The sequence below is a fragment of the Oncorhynchus mykiss genome, unplaced genomic scaffold (genome assembly GCF_013265735.2).
Source record: "Oncorhynchus mykiss isolate Arlee unplaced genomic scaffold, USDA_OmykA_1.1 un_scaffold_248, whole genome shotgun sequence".
NCBI lineage: Eukaryota > Metazoa > Chordata > Actinopteri > Salmoniformes > Salmonidae > Oncorhynchus > Oncorhynchus mykiss.
Genome location: NW_023493707.1, coordinates 160,001 through 183,273, shown reverse-complemented (window position 1 = coordinate 183,273; position 23,273 = coordinate 160,001). Strand labels below are relative to the sequence as shown.

General features: G+C 31.9%; 1 protein-coding gene across 1 annotated transcript in view; it reads left to right on the top strand.

The window, feature by feature from the left end:
* The window catches only part of ddx58 (DEAD (Asp-Glu-Ala-Asp) box polypeptide 58), a 60,559-nt gene that overhangs the window by 5,437 nt on the left and 31,849 nt on the right, over positions 1–23,273 (top strand). Inside the window, exons 2-6 of the mRNA XM_036973405.1 lie at positions 4,574–4,705; positions 4,805–4,986; positions 18,106–18,256; positions 22,530–22,688; positions 22,893–23,078. Of these exons, the coding sequence (XP_036829300.1) occupies positions 4,574–4,705; positions 4,805–4,986; positions 18,106–18,256; positions 22,530–22,688; positions 22,893–23,078 (810 nt within the window). The remainder of the gene's footprint in view (positions 1–4,573; positions 4,706–4,804; positions 4,987–18,105; positions 18,257–22,529; positions 22,689–22,892; positions 23,079–23,273) is intronic.

The window sequence follows — 23,273 nt, the reverse complement described above, 5'->3', positions numbered from 1 at the left end:
TGACCTATGGAGGGGGAAGGGATGTTGGAGGTGCTGGGGGTGTCCTATTGAGGGTGAAGGGATGGTGGAGGTGCTGGGGGTGTCCTATTGAGGGGGAAGGGATGGTAGAGGTGCTGGGGGTGTCCTATTGAGGGGGAAGGGATGGTAGAGGTGCTGGGGGTGTCCTACTGAGGGTGAAGGGATGGTGGAGGTGCTGGGGGTGTCCTATTGAGGGATGGTGGAGGTGCTGGGGGTGCCCTATTGAGGGATGGTGGAGGTGCTGGGGGTGTCCTATTGAGGGTTGATAGGGATGGTGGAGGTGCTGGGGGTGTCCTATTGAGGGTTGATGGGGATGGTGGAGTTGCTGCTGGGGGTGTCCTATGGAGGGGGGAGGGATGGTGGAGGTGCTGGGGGTGTCCTATGGAGGGGGAAGGGATGGTGGAGGTGCTGGGGGTGTCCTATTGAGGGATGGTGGAGGTGCTGGGGGTGCCCTATTGAGGGATGGTGGAGGTGCTGGGGGTGTCCTATGGAGGGGGAAGGGATGGTGGAGGTGCTGGGGGTGTCCTATCGAGGGGGAAGGGATGGTGGAGGTGCTGGGGGTGTCCTATGGAGGGGGAAGGGATGGTGGAGGTGCTGGGGGTGTCCTATTGAGGGTTGATGGGGATGGTGGAGGTGCTGGGGGTGTCCTATTGAGGGTTGATGGGGATGGTGGAGGTGCTGGGGGTGTCCTATTGAGGGTTGATGGGGATGGTGGAGGTACTGGGGGTGTCCTATTGAAGGTTGATGGGGATGGTGGAGGTGCTGGTGGTGTCCTATTGAGGGATGGTGGAGGTGCTGGGGGTGTCCTATTGAGGGTGAAGGGAGGGTGGAGGTACTGGGGGTGTCCTATTGAGGGTGAAGGGATGGTGGAGGTGCTGGGGGTGTCCTATGGAGGGGGAAGGTATGGTGGAGTTGCTGGGGGTGTCCTATGGAGGGGGAAGGGATGGTGGAGTTGCTGGGGGTGTCCTATTGAGGGGGAAGTGATGGTGGAGGTGCTGGGGGTGTCCTATTGAGGGGGAAGGGATGGTGGAGGTGCTGGGGGTGTCCTATTGAGGGGGAAGGGATGGTGGAGGTGCTGGGGGTGTCCTATGGAGGGGGAAGGGATGGTGGAGGTGCTGGGGGTGTCCTATTGAGGGATGGTGGAGGTGCTGGGGGTGTCCTATGGAGGGGGAAGGGATGGTTGAGGTGCTGGGGGTGTCCTATGGAGGGATGGTGGGGGGGGGGGGGGGTTGGAGGTGCTGGGGGTGACCTATGGAGGGGGAAGGGATGTTGGAGGTGCTGGGGGTGTCCTATTGAGGGTGAAGGGATGGTGGAGGTGCTGGGGGTGTCCTATTGAGGGATGGTGGAGGTGCTGGGGGTGCCCTATTGAGGGATGGTGGAGGTGCTGGGGGTGTCCTATGGAGGGGGAAGGGATGGTGGAGGTGCTGGGGGTGTCCTATCGAGGGGGAAGGGATGGTGGAGGTGCTGGGGGTGTCCTATGGAGGGGGAAGGGATGGTGGAGGTGCTGGGGGTGTCCTATTGAGGGTTGATGGGGATGGTGGAGGTGCTGGGGGTGTCCTATTGAGGGTTGATGGGGATGGTGGAGGTGCTGGGGGTGTCCTATTGAGGGTTGATGGGGATGGTGGAGGTACTGGGGGTGTCCTATTGAAGGTTGATGGGGATGGTGGAGGTGCTGGGGGTGTCCTATTGAGGGATGGTGGAGGTGCTGGGGGTGTCCTATTGAGGGTGAAGGGAGGGTGGAGGTACTGGGGGTGTCCTATTGAGGGTGAAGGGATGGTGGAGGTGCTGGGGGTGTCCTATGGAGGGGGAAGGTATGGTGGAGTTGCTGGGGGTGTCCTATGGAGGGGGAAGGGATGGTGGAGTTGCTGGGGGTGTCCTATTGAGGGGGAAGTGATGGTGGAGGTGCTGGGGGTGTCCTATTGAGGGGGAAGGGATGGTGGAGGTGCTGGGGGTGTCCTATTGAGGGGGAAGGGATGGTGGAGGTGCTGGGGGTGTCCTATGGAGGGGGAAGGGATGGTGGAGGTGCTGGGGGTGTCCTATTGAGGGATGGTGGAGGTGCTGGGGGTGTCCTATGGAGGGGGAAGGGATGGTTGAGGTGCTGGGGGTGTCCTATGGAGGGATGGTGGGGGGGGGGGGTGGAGGTGCTGGGGGTGACCTATGGAGGGGGAAGGGATGTTGGAGGTGCTGGGGGTGTCCTATTGAGGGTGAAGGGATGGTGGAGGTGCTGGGGGTGTCCTATTGAGGGGGAAGGGATGGTAGAGGTGCTGGGGGTGTCCTATTGAGGGGGAAGGGATGGTAGAGTTGCTGGGGGTGTCCTATTGAGGGTGAAGGGATGGTGGAGGTGCTGGGGGTGTCCTATTGAGGGATGGTGGAGGTGCTGGGGGTGCCCTATTGAGGGATGGTGGAGGTGCTGGGGGTGTCCTATTGAGGGTTGATGGGGATGGTGGAGTTGCTGCTGGGGGTGTCCTATGGAGGGGGGAGGGATGGTGGAGGTGCTGGGGGTGTCCTATGGAGGGGGAAGGGATGGTGGAGGTGCTGGGGGTGTCCTATTGAGGGATGGTGGAGGTGCTGGGGGTGCCCTATTGAGGGATGGTGGAGGTGCTGGGGGTGTCCTATGGAGGGGGAAGGGATGGTGGAGGTGCTGGGGGTGTCCTATCGAGGGGGAAGGGATGGTGGAGGTGCTGGGGGTGTCCTATGGAGGGGGAAGGGATGGTGGAGGTGCTGGGGGTGTCCTATTGAGAGTGAAGGGATGGTGGAGGTGCTGGGGGTGTCCTATTGAGGGATGGTGGAGGTGCTGGGGGTGCCCTATTGAGGGATGGTGGAGGTGCTGGGGGTGTCCTATGGAGGGATGGTGGAGGTGCTGGGGGTGTCCTATTGAGGGTTGATGGTGCTGGGGGTGTCCTATTGAGGGATGGTGGAGGTGCTGGGGGTGTCCTATGGAGGGGGAAGGGATGGTGGAGGTGCTGGGGGTGTCCTATTGAGGGATGGTGGAGGTGCTGGGGGTGCCCTATTGAGGGATGGTGGAGGTGCTGGGGGTGTCCTATGGAGGGATGGTGGAGGTTCTGGGGGTGTCCTATTGAGGGTTGATGGTGCTGGGGGTGTCCTATTGAGGGGTGGTGGAGGTGCTGGGGGTGTCCTATGGAGGGATGGTGGAGGTGCTGGGGGTGTCCTATTGAGGGATGGTGGAGGTGCTGGGGGTGCCCTATTGAGGGATGGTGGAGGTGCTGGGGGTGTCCTATTGAGGGGTGGTGGAGGTGCTGGGGGTGTCCTATGGAGGGTTGATGGTGCAGGGGGTGTCCTATTGAGGGGTGGTGGAGGTGCTGGGGGTGTCCTATGGAGGGTTGATGGTGCTGGGGGTGTCCTATGGAGGGATGGTGGAGGTGCTGGGGGTGTCCTATGGAGGGCGAAGGGACCTATTGGGGAGGGGATTCTTCATGGAGGCACATTCAGTCATAGTTTTGTTTATTCTACTATTATACATGTATTTGTTTTTCTTATTGTTTTCTATCATTAAACCAGTTTACTGTGATTATGGATATGCACTCATGTCGACTTGTATATTTGAACTTTTTATTTTTGTCCCAGAGGACATTATTTTTTTTTTATTATTGTTGTTATTATTTTATTATTACTACTGTACCTACATTCTTAAAAAACTAAGACAGAAAAAGTTTACAAAATATGTAGGAAAAGCCATAAGAGGGAAAAGCAGGATGGGATGGGGGGGACTGAGGGACGGGTAGAGAGGACAGTAGAGGGCTCTGAATAACCACTTCCTGTTGTGGCTAGAGTCTAATACTTCCTGTGGCACACATCAGAGGGTATGATTGGTCACCAAAAATGATTATGACATGTGCCAGGCCTTGCAGTCCTAAAATAGAAGGGGGGTGGGGAGAATTGACAGGTAAGAAAATAGCCTTGCCGAAATCCCGCCCCTCCCCCCCTCTAATTTCCTTAACTTTGTGGCTAGAGTCAAATACTTTCTATAGAACAAACTTCACATCAGGATAGGCAACCAAAATGAATAATTATTAGACTAATACACTTGAAACAAATAGCCAAACCGAAGACTGCAGACATTACTAGCGCCTCCCCCGCGATCTACTCGACATAAAAAAAATAAAATGAAACGCAGCCTAACATGAACAGAAATCCCAAACTAGCAAGCTAGTTGCAGCAGTGGAGAATTGAGTGCGCGCGGGGGGGGGGGGGGGGGGGGGGGATTCTGGCAGGGGGGAGGGGGGATTCTGGGAGGGGGAGGTGGATTCTGGCAGGGGGAGGGGGATCCTGGCAGGGGGGAGGAGCTTTTCGGCACAACACCGTCACTTCCATCTTTACACCACTAGAAAGTGTCAATGTACAGCAATTCTAGCTTTTCTGCCCTTATTCCGCCTTACGGTCTCTCCTCTCCCTCTCATTTCACATGTAGGATACATTGTAGTCATTTAGCAGACACAGGGATTTCCAGCAGCAATTTGCTCAAGTGAGCTCTTAGTCGCTAGGCAACCTTTCCTCTTCTTCTCCTGAAATGAACCTTTGGTGTTCCGCGTTCCAGAGGTTGCAGAGAGGATCCTATCAGAGGAGAGTAAGTCTGTGACGGCAGCAGCCCAGGTGTTTCTAGACCAGGTGTGTCTCCTGGACGAACTGGGATGGTACCAGGCCCTGCTAGATGCCCTGGAAGCAGAAGGTGTGTGTGTGTGTCTGTCTGTCTGTCTGTCTGTCTCCTGGACGAACTGGGATGGTACCAGGCCCTGCTTGATATTGTTGCTAATGTTGTTGTCTCTAGACTATAAGGGTCTGTGTGAGGCCCTGAAGGGGTGGGACTTTCAGACCCTGGAGAGCACCAAGCTACACAGAGTGCTCCTGGACCGGATAGAACCCCGCTTCACCAAAATGATCAAACCCAGAGACCTGCTGCTACACCTGGGAGATTGTCTCAGAAAGAGAGAGTGTGAAGAGATACAGGCGGTGAGTTATCTAGTCATAATATACTGGTTATATAGTCATAATATACTGGTTATATAGTCATAATATACTAGTTATATAGTCATAATATACTAGTTATATAGTCATAATATACTAGTTATATAGTCATAATATACTAGTTATATAGTCATAATATACTAGTTATACAGCCATAATATACTAGTTATATAGTCATAATATACTAGTTATATAGTATTAATATACTAGTTATATAGTCATAATATACTAGTTATATAGTCATAATATACTAGTTATATAGTCATAATATACTAGTTATATAGTCATAATATACTAGTTATATAGTCATAATATACTAGTTATATAGTCATAATATACTAGTTATATAGTCATAATATACTAGTTATATAGTATTAATATACTAGTTATATAGTCATAATATACTAGTTATATAGTATTAATATACTAGTTATACAGCCATAATATACTAGTTATATAGTATTAATATACTAGTTATATAGTCATAATATACTAGTTATATAGTCATAATATACTAGTTATATAGTCATAATATACTAGTTATATAGTCATAATATACTAGTTATATAGTCATAATATACTAGTTATATAGTCATAATATACTAGTTATACAGTCATAATATACTAGTTATATAGTCATAATATAGTCATAATATACTAGTTATATAGTCATAATATACTAGTTATATAGTCATAATATACTAGTTATATAGTCATAATATACTAGTTATACAGTCATAATATACTAGTTATATAGTCATAATATAGTCATAATATACTAGTTATATAGTCATAATATAGTCATAATATACTAGTTATATAGTCATAATATACTAGTTATATAGTCATAATATACTAGTTATACAGTCATAATATACTAGTTATATAGTCATAATATACTGGTTATATAGTATTAATATACTAGTTATATAGTATTAATATACTAGTTATATAGTATTAATATACTAGTTATATAGTCATAATATACTAGTTATATAGTATTAATATACTAGTTATACAGTCATAATATACTAGTTATATAGTCATAATATACTGGTTATATAGTATTAATATACTAGTTATATAGTATTAATATACTAGTTATATAGTATTAATATACTAGTTATATAGTCATAATATACTAGTTATACAGTCATAATATACTAGTTATATAGTCATAATATACTGGTTATCTAGTCATAATATACTAGTTATATAGTCATAATATAGTCATAATATACTAGTTATATAGTCATAATATACTAGTTATCTAGTCATAATATACTAGTTATATAGTTATAATATAGTCATAATATACTAGTTATACAGTCATAATATACTAGTAATATAGTCATAATATACTAGTTATACAGTCATAATATACTAGTTATATAGTATTAATATACTAGTTATATAGTATTAATATACCACTTATATAGTATTAATATACTAGTTATATAGTATTAATATACTAGTTATATAGTCATAATATACTAGTTATACAGTCATAATATACTAGTTATATAGTCATAATATACTAGTTATACAGTCATAATATACTAGTTATATAGTCATAATATACTAGTTATACAGTCATAATATACTAGTTATATAGTCATAATATACTAGTTATACAGTCATAATATACTAGTTATATAGTATTAATATACTAGTTATATAGTATTAATATACCACTTATATAGTATTAATATACTAGTTATATAGTATTAATATACTAGTTATATAGTCATAATATACTAGTTATACAGTCATAATATACTAGTTATACAGTCATAATATACTAGTTATATAGTATTAATATACTAGTTATATAGTCATAATATACTAGTTATATAGTCATAATATAGTCATAATATACTAGTTATATAGTATTAATATACTAGTTATATAGTCATAATATAGTCATAATATACTAGTTATATAGTCATAATATACTAGTTATCTAGTCATAATATACTAGTTATATAGTATTAATATACTAGTTATATAGTCATAATATAGTCATAATATACTAGTTATATAGTCATAATATACTAGTTATCTAGTCATAATATACTAGTTATATAGTATTAATATACTAGTTATATAGTCATAATATACTAGTTATATAGTCATAATATACTAGTTATATAGTCATAATATACTAGTTATCTAGTCATAATATACTAGTTATATAGTCATAATATACTAGTTATACAGTCATAATATACTAGTTATACAGTCATAATATACTAGTTATATAGTCATAATATACTAGTTATATAGTATTAATATACTAGTTATATAGTCATAATATAGTCATAATACACTAGTTATATAGTATTAATATACTAGTTATATAGTCATAATATAGTCATAATATACTAGTTATATAGTCATAATATACTAGTTATATAGTCATAATATACTAGTTATACAGTCATAATATACTAGTTATACAGTCATAATATACTAGTTATATAGTCATAATATACTAGTTATATAGTCATAATATAGTCATAATATACTAGTTATATAGTATTAATATACTAGTTATATAGTCATAATATAGTCATAATATACTAGTTATATAGTCATAATATAGTCATAATATACTAGTTATATAGTATTAATATACTAGTTATATAGTCATAATATAGTCATAATATACTAGTTATATAGTCATAATATACTAGTTATATAGTCATAATATACTAGTTATATAGTCATAATATACTAGTTATACAGTCATAATATACTAGTTATATAGTCATAATATACTAGTTATATAGTCATAATATAGTCATAATATACTAGTTATATAGTCATAATATACTAGTTATATAGTCATAATATAGTCATAATATACTAGTTATATAGTCATAATATACTAGTTATATAGTCATAATATAGTCATAATATACTAGTTATATAGTATTAATATACTAGTTATATAGTCATAATATACTAGTTATATAGTATTAATATACTAGTTATATAGTCATAATATAGTCATAATATACTAGTCATAAAGTCATAATATAGTCATAATATACTAGTTATATAGTATTAATATACTAGTTATATAGTCATAATATACTAGTTATATAGTATTAATATACTAGTTATATAGTATTAATATACTAGTTATATAGTCATAATATACTAGTTATCTAGTCATAATATACTAGTTGTATAGTCATAATATACTAGTTATACAGTCATAATATACTAGTTATATAGTATTAATATACTAGTTATATAGTATTAATATACTAGTTATATAGTCATAATATAGTCATAATATACTAGTTATATAGTCATAATATAGTCATAATATACTAGTTATATAGTATTAATATACTAGTTATATAGTCATAATATAGTCATAATATACTAGTTATATAGTCATAATATACTAGTTATATAGTCATAATATAGTCATAATATACTAGTTATATAGTCATAATATACTAGTTATATAGTATTAATATACTAGTTATATAGTCATAATATAGTCATAATATACTAGTCATATAGTCATAATATAGTCATAATATACTAGTTATATAGTATTAATATACTAGTTATATAGTCATAATATACTAGTTATATAGTATTAATATACTAGTTATATAGTATTAATATACTAGTTATATAGTCATAATATACTAGTTATATAGTCATAATATAGTCATAATATACTAGTTATATAGTATTAATATACTAGTTATATAGTCATAATATACTAGTTATATGGTCATAATATAGTCATAATATACTAGTTATATAGTGTTAATATACTAGTTATATAGTCATAATATAGTCATAATATACTAGTTATATAGTCATAATATCTAGTTATCTAGTCATAATATACTAGTTATATAGTCATAATATACAAGTTATACAGTCATAATATACTAGTTATATAGTCATAATATACTAGTTATATAGTATTAATATACTAGTTATATAGTCATAATATACTAGTTATATAGTCAGAATATACTAGTTATATAGTCATAATATAGTCATAATATACTAGTTATATAGTATTAATATACTAGTTATATAGTCATAATATACTAGTTATATAGTATTAATATACTAGTTATATAGTCATAATATACTAGTTATATAGTCATAATATACTAGTTATACAGCCATAATATACTAGTTATATAGTCATAATATACTAGTTATATAGTATTCATATACTAGTTATATAGTCATAATATACTAGTTATATAGCATTAATATACTAGTTATATAGTCATAATATAGTCATAATATACTAGTTATATAGTCATAATATACTAGTTATCTAGTCATAATATACTAGTTATATAGTCATAATATACTAGTTATACAGTCATACTATACTAGTTATACAGTCATAATATACTAGTTATATAGTATTAATATACTAGTTATATAGTCATAATATAGTCATAATATACTAGTTATATAGTATTAATATACTAGTTATATAGTCATAATATAGTCATAATATACTAGTTATATAGTATTAATATACTAGTTATATAGTCATAATATACTAGTTATATAGTATTAATATACTAGTTATATAGTCATAGTATAGTCATAATATACTAGTTATATAGTATTAATATACTAGTTATATAGTCATAATATACTAGTTATATAGTCATAATATACTAGTTATACAGTCATAATATACTAGTTATATAGTATTAATATACTAGTTATATAGTCATAATATAGTCATAATATACTAGTTATATAGTATTAATATACTAGTTATATAGTCATAATATAGTCATAATATACTAGTTATATAGTCATAATATCTAGTTATCTAGTCATAATATACTAGTTATATAGTATTAATATACTAGTTATATAGTCATAATATAGTCATAATATACTAGTTATATAGTATTAATATACTAGTTATATAGTCATAATATAGTCATAATATACTAGTTATATAGTCATAATATCTAGTTATCTAGTCATAATATACTAGTTATATAGTCATAACATACTAGTTATACAGTCATAATATACTAGTTATATAGTCATAATATACTAGTTATATAGTATTAATATACTAGTTATATAGTATTAATATACTAGTTATATAGTATTAATATACTAGTTATATAGTATTAATATACTAGTTATATAGTCATAATATACTAGTTATATAGTCATAATATAGTCATAATATACTAGTTATATAGTATTAATATACTAGTTATATAGTCATAACATACTAGTTATACAGTCATAATATACTAGTTATATAGTATTAATATACTAGTTATCTAGTCATAATATAGTCATAATATACTAGTTATATAGTCATAATATACTAGTTATATAGTCATAATATACTAGTTATATAGTCTTAATATACTAGTTATATAGTATTAATATACTAGTTATATAGTCATAATATACTAGTTATATAGTCATAATATAGTCATAATATACTAGTTATATAGTCATAATATACTAGTTATATAGTCATAATATACTAGTTATATAGTATTAATATACTAGTTATATAGTCATAATATAGTCATACTATACTAGTTATATATTATTAATATACTAGTTATATAGTCATAATATAGTCATAATATACTAGTTATATAGTATTAATATACTAGTTATATAGTCATAATATACTAGTTATATAGTCATATAGTCATAATATACTAGTTATATATTATTAATATACTAGTTATATAGTCATAACATAGTCATAATATACTAGTTATATAGTATTAATATACTAGTTATATAGTCATAATATACTATTTATATAGTCATATAGTCATAATATACTAGTTATATAGTATTAATATACTAGTTATATAGTATTAATATACTAGTTATATAGTCATAATATACTAGTTATATAGTATTAATATACTAGTTATATAGTATTAATATACTAGTTATATAGTCATAATATACTAGTTATATAGTCATAATATACTAGTTATATAGTATTAATATACTAGTTATATAGTCATAATATACTAGTTATATAGTCATAGTATACTAGTTATATAGTCATAATATACTAGTTATATAGTCATAATATACTAGTCATATAGTCATAATATAGTCATAATATACTAGTTATATAGTCATAATATACTAGTTATATAGTCATAATATACTAGTTATATAGTCATAATATACTAGTTATATAGTCATAATATAGTCATAATATAGTCATAATATACTAGTTATATAGTCATAATATACTAGTCATATAGTCATAATATAGTCATAATATACTAGTTATATAGTCATAATATACTAGTTATACAGTCATAATATACTAGTTATATAGTATTAATATACTAGTTATATAGTATTAATATAGTCATAATATACTAGTTATACAGTCATAATATACTAGTTATATAGTCATAATATACTAGTCATATAGTCATAATATAGTCATAATATACTAGTTATATAGTCATAATATACTAGTTATACAGTCATAATATACTAGTTATATAGTATTAATATACTAGTTATATAGTCATAATATAGTCATAATATACTAGTTATATAGTATTAATATACTAGTTATATAGTCATAATATACTAGTTATACAGTCATAATATACTAGTTATACAGTCATAATATACTAGTTATATAGTATTAATATACTAGTTATATAGTCATAATATATTCATAATATACTAGTTATATAGTATTAATATACTAGTTATATAGTCATAATATCTAGTTATCTAGTCATAATATACTAGTTATATAGTCATAATATAGTCATAATATACTAGTTATATAGTCATAATATACTAGTTATATAGTCATAATATACTAGTTATATAGTCATAATATACTAGTTATACAGCCATAATATACTAGTTATATAGTCATAATATACTAGTTATATAGTATTCATATACTAGTTATATAGTCATAATATACTAGTTATATAGCATTAATATACTAGTTATATAGTATTAATATACTAGTTATATAGCATTAATATACTAGTTATATAGTATTAATATACTAGTTATATAGTCATAATATACTAGTTATATAGTATTAATATACTAGTTATATAGTCATAATATACTAGTTATATAGTCATAATATACTAGTTATATAGTCATAATATAGTCCTAATATACTAGTTATATAGTCATAATATACTAGTTATATAGCATTAATATACTAGTTATATAGTATTAATATACTAGTTATATAGTCATAATATACTAGTTATATAGTATTAATATACTAGTTATATAGCATTAATATACTAGTTATATAGTATTAATATACTAGTTATATAGTCATAATATACTAGTTATATAGTCATAATATACTAGTTATATAGTCATAATATACTAGTTATACAGTCATAATATACTAGTTATACAGTCATAATATACTAGTTATATAGTCATAATATACTAGTTATATAGTCATAATATCTAGTTATCTAGTCATAATATACTAGTTATATAGTCATAATATACTAGTTATACAGTCATAATATACTAGTTATATAGTCATAATATACTAGTTATATAGTATTAATATACTAGTTATATAGTATTAATATACTAGTTATATAGTATTAATATACTAGTTATATAGTCATAATATACTAGTTATATAGCATTAATATACTAGTTATATAGTCATAATATAGTCATAATATACTAGTTATATAGTCATAATATACTAGTTATATAGTATTAATATACTAGTTATATAGTCATAATATACTAGTTATATAGTCATAATATACTAGTTATATAGTCATAATATACTAGTTATATAGTATTAATATACTAGTTATATAGTATTAATATACTAGTTATATAGTCATAATATACTAGTTATATAGTCATAATATACTAGTTATATAGTATTAATATACTAGTTATATAGTCATAATATAGTCATACTATACTAGTTATATATTATTAATATACTAGTTATATAGTCATAATATACTAGTTATATAGCATTAATATACTAGTTATATAGTCATAATATAGTCATAATATACTAGTTATATAGTCATAATATACTAGTTATATAGTATTAATATACTAGTTATATAGTCATAATATACTAGTTATATAGTCATAATATAGTCATACTATACTAGTTATATATTATTAATATACTAGTTATATAGTCATAATATAGTCATAATATACTAGTTATATAGTATTAATATACTAGTTATATAGTCATAATATACTAGTTATATAGCATTAATATACTAGTTATATAGTCATAATATAGTCATAATATACTAGTTATATAGTCATAATATACTAGTTATATAGTATTAATATACTAGTTATATAGTCATAATATACTAGTTATATAGTCATAATATACTAGTTATATAGTCATAATATACTAGTTATATAGTATTAATATACTAGTTATATAGTATTAATATACTAGTTATATAGTCATAATATACTAGTTATATAGTCATAATATAGTCATAATATACTAGTTATATAGTCATAATATACTAGTTATATAGTCATAATATACTAGTTATATAGTATTAATATACTAGTTATATAGTCATAATATAGTCATACTATACTAGTTATATATTATTAATATACTAGTTATATAGTCATAATATAGTCATAATATACTAGTTATATAGTATTAATATACTAGTTATATAGTCATAATATACTAGTTATATAGTCATATAGTCATAATATACTAGTTATATAGTATTAATATACTAGTTATATAGTCATAATATAGTCATACTATACTAGTTATATATTATTAATATACTAGTTATATAGTCATAATATAGTCATAATATACTAGTTATATAGTATTAATATACTAGTTATATAGTCATAATATACTAGTTATATAGCCATATAGTCATAATATACTAGTTATATAGTATTAATATACTAGTTATATAGTCATAATATACTAGTTATATAGTATTAATATACTAGTTATATAGTATTAATATACTAGTTATATAGTATTAATATACTAGTTATATAGTCATAATATACTAGTTATATAGTCATAATATACTAGTTATATAGTCATAATATAGTCATAATATACTAGTTATATAGTCATAATATACTAGTTATATAGTATTAATATACTAGTTATACAGTCATATAGTCATAATATACTAGTTATATAGTATTAATATACTAGTTATATAGTTATATAGTCATAATATACTAGTTATATAGTATTAATATACCAGTTATATAGTCATATAGTCATAATATACTAGTTATATAGTATTAATATACGAGTTATATAGTATTAATATACTAGTTATATAGTTATATAGTCATAATATACTAGTTATATAGTATTAATATACTAGTTATATAGTTATATAGTCATAATATACTAGTTATATAGTTATATAGTCATAATATACTAGTTATATAGTTATATAGTCATAATATACTAGTTATATAGTTATATAGTCATAATATACTAGTTATATAGTTATATAGTCATAATATACTAGTTATATAGTATTAATATACTAGTTATATAGTTATATAGTCATAATATACTAGTTATATAGTTATATAGTCATAATATACTAGTTATATAGTTATATAGTCATAATATACTAGTTATATAGTTATATAGTCATAATATACTAGTTATATAGTATTAATATACTAGTTATATAGTATTAATATACTAGTTATATAGTTATATAGTCATAATATACTAGTTATATAGTATTAATATACCAGTTATATAGTCATATAGTCATAATATACTAGTTATATAGTATTAATATACTAGTTATATAGTCATAATATACTAGTTATATAGTATTAATATACTAGTTATATAGTATTAATATACTAGTTATATAGTCATAATATACTAGTTATATAGTCATAATATAGTCATAATATACTAGTTATATAGTATTAATATACTAGTTATATAGTCATAATATCTAGTTATCTAGTCATAATATACTAGTTATATAGTCATAATATAGTCATAATATACTAGTTATATAGTCATAATATACTAGTTATCTAGTCATAATATACTAGTTATACAGTCATAATATAGTCATAATATACTAGTTATATAGTATTAATATACTAGTTATATAGTATTAATATACTAGTTATATAGTCATAATATACTAGTTATATAGTCATAATATACTAGTTATATAGTCATAATATACTAGTTATATAGTCATAATATACTAGTTATATAGTATTAATATACTAGTTATATAGTCATAATATACTAGTTATATAGTCATAATATACTAGTTATACAGTCATAATATACTAGTTATATAGTATTAATATACTAGTTATACAGTCATAATATACTAGTTATATAGTATTAATATACTAGTTATATAGTCATAATATAGTCATACTATACTAGTTATATATTATTAATATACTAGTTATATAGTCATAATATAGTCATAATATACTAGTTATATAGTATTAATATACTAGTTATATAGTATTAATATACTAGTTATATAGTCATAATATACTAGTTATACAGTCATAATATAGTCATAATATACTAGTTATATAGTATTAATATACTAGTTATATAGTATTAATATACTAGTTATATAGTCATAATATACTAGTTATATAGTCATAATATACTAGTTATACAGTCATAATATACTAGTTATGTAGTATTAATATACTAGTTATATAGTCATAATATAGTCATAATATACTAGTTATATAGTATTAATATACTAGTTATATAGTATTAATATACTAGTTATATAGTCATAATATACTAGTTATATAGTCATAATATCTAGTTATCTAGTCATAATATACTAGTTATATAGTATTAATATACTAGTTATATAGTCATAATATACTAGTTATACAGTCATAATATACTAGTTATATAGTATTAATATACTAGTTATATAGTCATAATATCTAGTTATCTAGTCATAATATACTAGTTATATAGTCATAATATACTAGTTATATAGTCATAATATACTAGTTATACAGTCATAATATACTAGTTATATAGTCATAATATACTAGTTATATAGTCATAATATAGTCATAATATACTAGTTATATAGTCATAATATAGTCATAATATAGTCATAATATACTAGTTATATAGTCATAATATACTAGTTATATAGTATTAATATACTAGTTATATAGTCATAATATACTAGTTATACAGTCATAATATACTAGTTATATAGTATTAATATACTAGTTATATAGTCATAATATCTAGTTATCTAGTCATAATATACTAGTTATATAGTCATAATATACTAGTTATATAGTCATAATATACTAGTTATACAGTCATAATATACTAGTTATATAGTATTAATATACTAGTTATATAGTCATAATATACTAGTTATATAGTCATAATATAGTCATAATATACTAGTTATATAGTCATAATATAGTCATAATATACTAGTTATATAGTCATAATATAGTCATAATATACTAGTTATATAGTCATAATATACTAGTTATATAGTCATAATATAGTCATAATATACTAGTTATATAGTCATAATATACTAGTTATATAGTCATAATATACTAGTTATATAGTATTAATATACTAGTTATATAGTCATAATATAGTCATAATATACTAGTTATATAGTCATAATATACTAGTTATATAGTATTAATATACTAGTTATATAGTCATAATATAGTCATAATATACTAGTTATATAGTATTAATATACTAGTTGTATAGTCATAATATACTAGTTATATAGTCATAATATAGTCATAATATACTAGTTATATAGTATTAATATACTAGTTATATAGTATTAATATACTAGTTATATAGTCATAATATACTAGTTATATAGTCATAATATACTAGTTATATAGTCATAATATACTAGTTATATAGTCATAATATACTAGTTATATAGTATTAATATACTAGTTATATAGTCATAATATACTAGTTATACAGTCATAATATACTAGTTATATAGTCATAATATAGTCATAATATACTAGTTATATAGTATTAATATACTAGTTATATAGTCATAATATACTAGTTATAATCATAATATACTAGTTATATAGTCATAATATACTAGTTATATAGTCATAATATAGTCATAATATACTAGTTATATAGTATTAATATACTAGTTATATAGTCATAATATAGTCATAATATACTAGTTATATAGTATTAATATACTAGTTATATAGTCATAATATACTAGTTATATAGTATTAATATACTAGTTATATAGTCATAATATACTAGTTATATAGTCATAATATACTAGTTATATAGTCATAATATACTAGTTATATAGTCATAATATAGTCATAATATACTAGTTATATAGTATTAATATACTAGTTATATAGTCATAATATACTAGTTATATAGTCATAATATACTAGTTATACAGTCATAATATACTAGTTATATAGTCATAATATACTAGTTATATAGTCATAATATACTAGTTATATAGTCATAATATACTAGTTATACAGTCATAATATACTAGTTATATAGTCATAATATACTAGTTATATAGTCATAATATAGTCATAATATACTAGTTATATAGTATTAATATACTAGTTATATAGTATTAATATACTAGTTATATAGTATTAATATACTAGTTATATAGTATTAATATACTAGTTATATAGTATTAATATACTAGTTATATAGTATTAATATACTAGTTATATAGTATTAATATACTAGTTATATAGTATTAATATACTAGTTATATAGTCATAATATAGTCATAATATACTAGTTATACAGTCATAATATACTAGTTATATATTATTAATATACTAGTTATATAGTCATAATATTGTCATAATATACTAGTTATATAGTATTAATATACTAGTCATATAGTCATATAGGGACCTATAGCAGCAGAGAGGCTGACTGACTGTTATATTGTTGTGTTGTAGATAGAGAACCTGAAGGGACCAATAGCAGCAGCAGAGAGGCTGACTGACTGTTATATTGTTGTGTTGTAGATAGAGAACCTGAAGGGACCAATAGCAGCAGCAGAGAGGCTGACTGACTGTCTGAAGAGAAGTGATAAACAAAACTGGTTCAAACTGCTGAAGTCGGCTCTGTACTCCTGTGAACTGACTGATGCCCTGCAGCTACTGGAACCTGACACAGGTAGGACACACACACACACACACACACACACACACACACACACACACACACAGTTATGGCTGTGGCAGCATAGACAGACCTAGCAAAGCTGCAGCTGGTGTGGTGAAGAATTGTCTCAAATATAATACTCTTACAAGAACTTGTGAATTCAATATAGACTTTTAATACAAGTTATCAAGAGCCGTGCTGGTCCGCGGAACAGCCGACCCTTCTTAGCACTGACTCTGCATTTATACAGTGGGGCAAAAAAAGTATTTAGTCAGCCACCAATTGTGCAAGTTCTCCCACTTAAAAAGATGAGAGAGGCCTGTAATTGTCATCATAGGTACACTTCAACTATGACAGACTAAATGGGGGAAAAAAATCCAGAAAATCACATTGTAGGATTTTTTATGAATTTATTTGCAAATTATGGTGGAAAATAAGTATTTGGTCACCTACAAACAAGCAAGATTTCTGGCTCTCACAGACCTGTAACTTCTTCTTTAAGAGGCTCCTCTGTCCTCCACTCGTTACCTGTATTAATGGCACCTGTTTGAACTTGTTATCAGTATAAAATACACCTGTCCACAACCTCAAACAGTCACACTCCAAACTCCACTATGGCCAAGACCAAAGAGCTGTCAAAGGACATCAGAAACAAAATTGTAGACCTGCACCAGGCTGGGAAGACTAAATCTGCAATAGGTAAGCAGCTTGGTTTGAAGAAATCAACTGTGGGAGCAATTATTAGGAAATGGAAGACATACAATACCACTGATAATCTCCCTCGATCTGGGGCTCCACGCAAGATCTCACCCCGTGGGGTCCATATGATCACAAGAACGGTGAGCAAAAATCCCAGAACCACACGGACCTAGTGAATGACCTGCAGAGAGCTGGGCTTAAAGTAACAAAGCCTACAATCAGTATATTTAATGCTGAGCTCTCCTTAGTGGTTCGCTCCTACACTGGCTCAAATCATCATCAACCTTCATGCCAGTCTTCCCTGATTGAGGAGAGATGAGCTGCTTCTCATCTGCTTCTCTTCTGCTTCTCTTCACGAGAAACATTACTGTGATGAATATTCCAGATTGTTTGCATAACAAAATAACATTAATCTCAGACACCGGTACATACCCCCACCCGGGGGGGGGGGGGGTTCTTCACAGTCCCCAAGTCCAGAACGAATTCACGGGAAACCCTCTATATAGAGCCGTGATCACATGGAACTCCCTTTCCTTACTCAAGCAAACAGCAAAATGACCTGTTGAAAAGACAGATTAAACATCAACTCATGGAACGGTCGGGGAATCTGAGGGCACACGTACGCACAGACACACTCTAACAGACACACTCTAACAGACACACTCTAACAGACACACTCTAACAGACACACTCTAACAGACACACTCTAACACACACACTCTAACAGACACACTCTAACAGACACACTCTAACAGACACACTCTAACTGACACACTCTAACAGACACACTCTAACACACACACTCTAACAGACACACTCTAACACACACACTCTAACACACACACTCTAACAGACACACTCTAACAGACACACTCTAACAGACACACTCTAACAGACACATTCTAACAGACACACTCTAACAGACACACTCTAACAGACACACTCTAACAGACACACTCTAACAGACACTCTAACAGACACACTCTAACAGACACACTCTAACAGACACACTCTAACAGACACACTCTAACAGACACACTCTAACAGACACACTCTAACAGACACATTCTAACAGACACACTCTAACAGACACACTCTAACAGACACACTCTAACAGACACATTCTAACAGACACTCTAACAGACACACTCTAACAGACACACTCTAACAGACACACTCTAACAGACACACTCTAACACACACACTCTAACAGACACACTCTAACAGACACACTCTAACAGACACATTCTAACAGACACACTCTAACAGACACACTCTAACAGACACACTCTAACACACACACTCTAACAGACACACTCTAACAGACACACTCTAACAGACACACTCTAACACACACACTCTAACAGACACACTCTAACAGACACACTCTAACACACACACTCTAACAGACACACTCTAACAGACACACTCTAACAGACACATTCTAACACACACACTCTAACAGACACACTCTAACAGACACACTCTAACAGACACACTCTAACAGACACACTCTAACAGACACATTCTAACAGACACACTCTAACAGACACACTCTAACAGACACACTCTAACAGACACATTCTAACAGACACTCTAACAGACACACTCTAACAGACACACTCTAACAGAGACACTCTAACAGACACACTCTAACAGACACACTCTAACAGACACACTCTAACAGACACACTCTAACAGACACACTCTAACAGACACACTCTAACAGACACACTCTAACAGACACACTCTAACAAACACACTCTAACAGACACACTCTAACAGACACACTCTAACAGACACACTCTAACAGACACACTAACAGACACACTCTAACAGACACTCTAACAGACACACTCTAACAGACACACTCTAACAGACACACTCTAACAGACACACTCTAACAGACACTCTAACAGACACACTCTAACAGACACACTCTAACAGACACTCTAACAGACGCTCTAACAGACACACTCTAACAGACACACTCTAACAGACACACTGACACACTCTGACACTCTAACAGACACTCTAACAGACACTCTAAAGGAGACACTCTAACAGACACACTCTAACAGACACTCTAACAGACACTCTAAAGGAGACACTCTAACAGACACACTCTAACAGACACACTCTAACAGACACTCTAACAGAGACACTCTAACAGAGACACTCTAACAGACACTCTAAAGGAGACACTCTAACAGACACTCTAACAGACACACTCTAACAGACACACTCTAACAGACACACTCTAACAGACACTCTAAAGGAGACACTCTAACAGACACACTCTAACAGACACACTAAAGGAGACACTCTAACAGACACACTCTAACAGACACACTCTAACAGACACACTCTAACAGACACTCTAAAGGAGACACTCTAACAGACACATTCTAACAGACACTCTAACAGACACACTCTAACAGACACACTCTAACAGACACACTCTAACAGACACTCTAAAGGAGACACTCTAACAGACACATTCTAACAGACACATTCTAACAGACACACTCTAACAGACACACTCTAACAGACACACTCTAACATACACTCTAAAGGAGACACTCTAACAGACACTCTAACAGACACACTCTAACAGACACTCTAACAGACACTCTAACAGACACACTCTAACAGAGACACTCTAACAGACACTCTAACAGACACTCTAACAGACACTCTAACAGACACTCTAACAGACACACTCTAACAGAGACACTCTAACAGACACACTCTAACAGAGACACTCTAACAGACACACTCTAACAGAGACACTCTAACAGACACTCTAACAGACACTCTAACAGACACTCTAACAGACACTCTAACAGACACTCTAACAGACACACTCTAACAGAGACACTCTAACAGACACACTCTAACAGACACTCTAACAGACACACTCTAACAGACACACTCTAACAGACACACTCTAACAGAGACACTCTAACAGACACACTCTAACAGACACACTCTAACAGACACACTCTAACAGACACACTCTAACAGACACACTCTAACAGACACACTCTAACAGACACACTCTAACAGACACACTCTAACAGAGACACTCTAACAGACACACTCTAACAGACACTCTAACAGACACACTCTAACAGACACACTCTAACAGACACACTCTAACAGACACACTCTAACAGACACACTCTAACAGAGACACTCTAACAGACACACTCTAACAGACACACTCTAACAGACACACTCTAACAGACACACTCTAACAGACACTCTAACAGACACTCTAACAGACACACTCTAACAGACACACTCTAACAGACACACTCTAACAGAGACATATTGTTTTAGTTATATTGTTTGTTTATGTATTTTAAGTGTGTGTGACTGTCCTTGTCTATCAGTGTATCAGTGTTTTTGTTATTTGTCATGTTTTTTTTGTGTGTTTTTTTTTTTGCGGATCCCAGGAAGAGAAGCTGCTGCTTCTGTAAAAGCTAATGAGGATGCTAATAAATAAGTAAACACACACACACACACACACAAAACTAGCTCTCAGATGGCTAACGATTGTGGTCTTTTCCTTTCCAACCAGAGTCATCCATGTCAAAGATGGAAGTGGGTGATGAGGACGAGGGTGATACCGTGATGACTGTCTCCTTCCAGTACACTGAGCAGTCTGACGATGACGATGGGATGCTGATGAGCGGCAATCCCTTGACACCCTCTGAAACCCCGCCCACCTCTGCAACAGGTAGCCACTCACAAGTTAGCCACTCACAATGTTCAGTGAGCCTTTATATTCTTAGTTCTAGATTCTTTACCCTTCGTGCCTTGTTCTAAATTCTGTGTTCTATGTTCTAAATTTTACGTTCTAAATTCTGTGTTCTAAATTTTACGTTCTAAATTCTGTGTTCTAAATTTTACGTTCTAAATTCTGTGTTCTAAAATTGTCCAGGAGCCAATAGTGGTGTTGGTGAAGTCCAGAAAGGAGGGGAGAAGAGGCTGAGAGAGGAGGAGGAGAGAGGAGGAGGAGGAGGAGGAGAAAAGAGTAGAGGAGGAGAGAAGAAAATGAGAGAGTATCAGAGAGAGCTGGCTGAACCGGTGTTTCAGGGCAAGAACACGGTCATCTGTGCCCCAACCGGTGAGACAGGCTGCTGGGACACACACACACACACACACACACACACACACACACCCTGTCTAAAGGAGGAAGGGTGGCTGGGCGGAGGAGGTTTGAAGAGTATTCCTTTTAAACAGCCTATTGTTTTATTTCACTGTCATAAGATACTAATTATCTAGCACCATTATGTTATCAGATACTAATCATCTGACACCA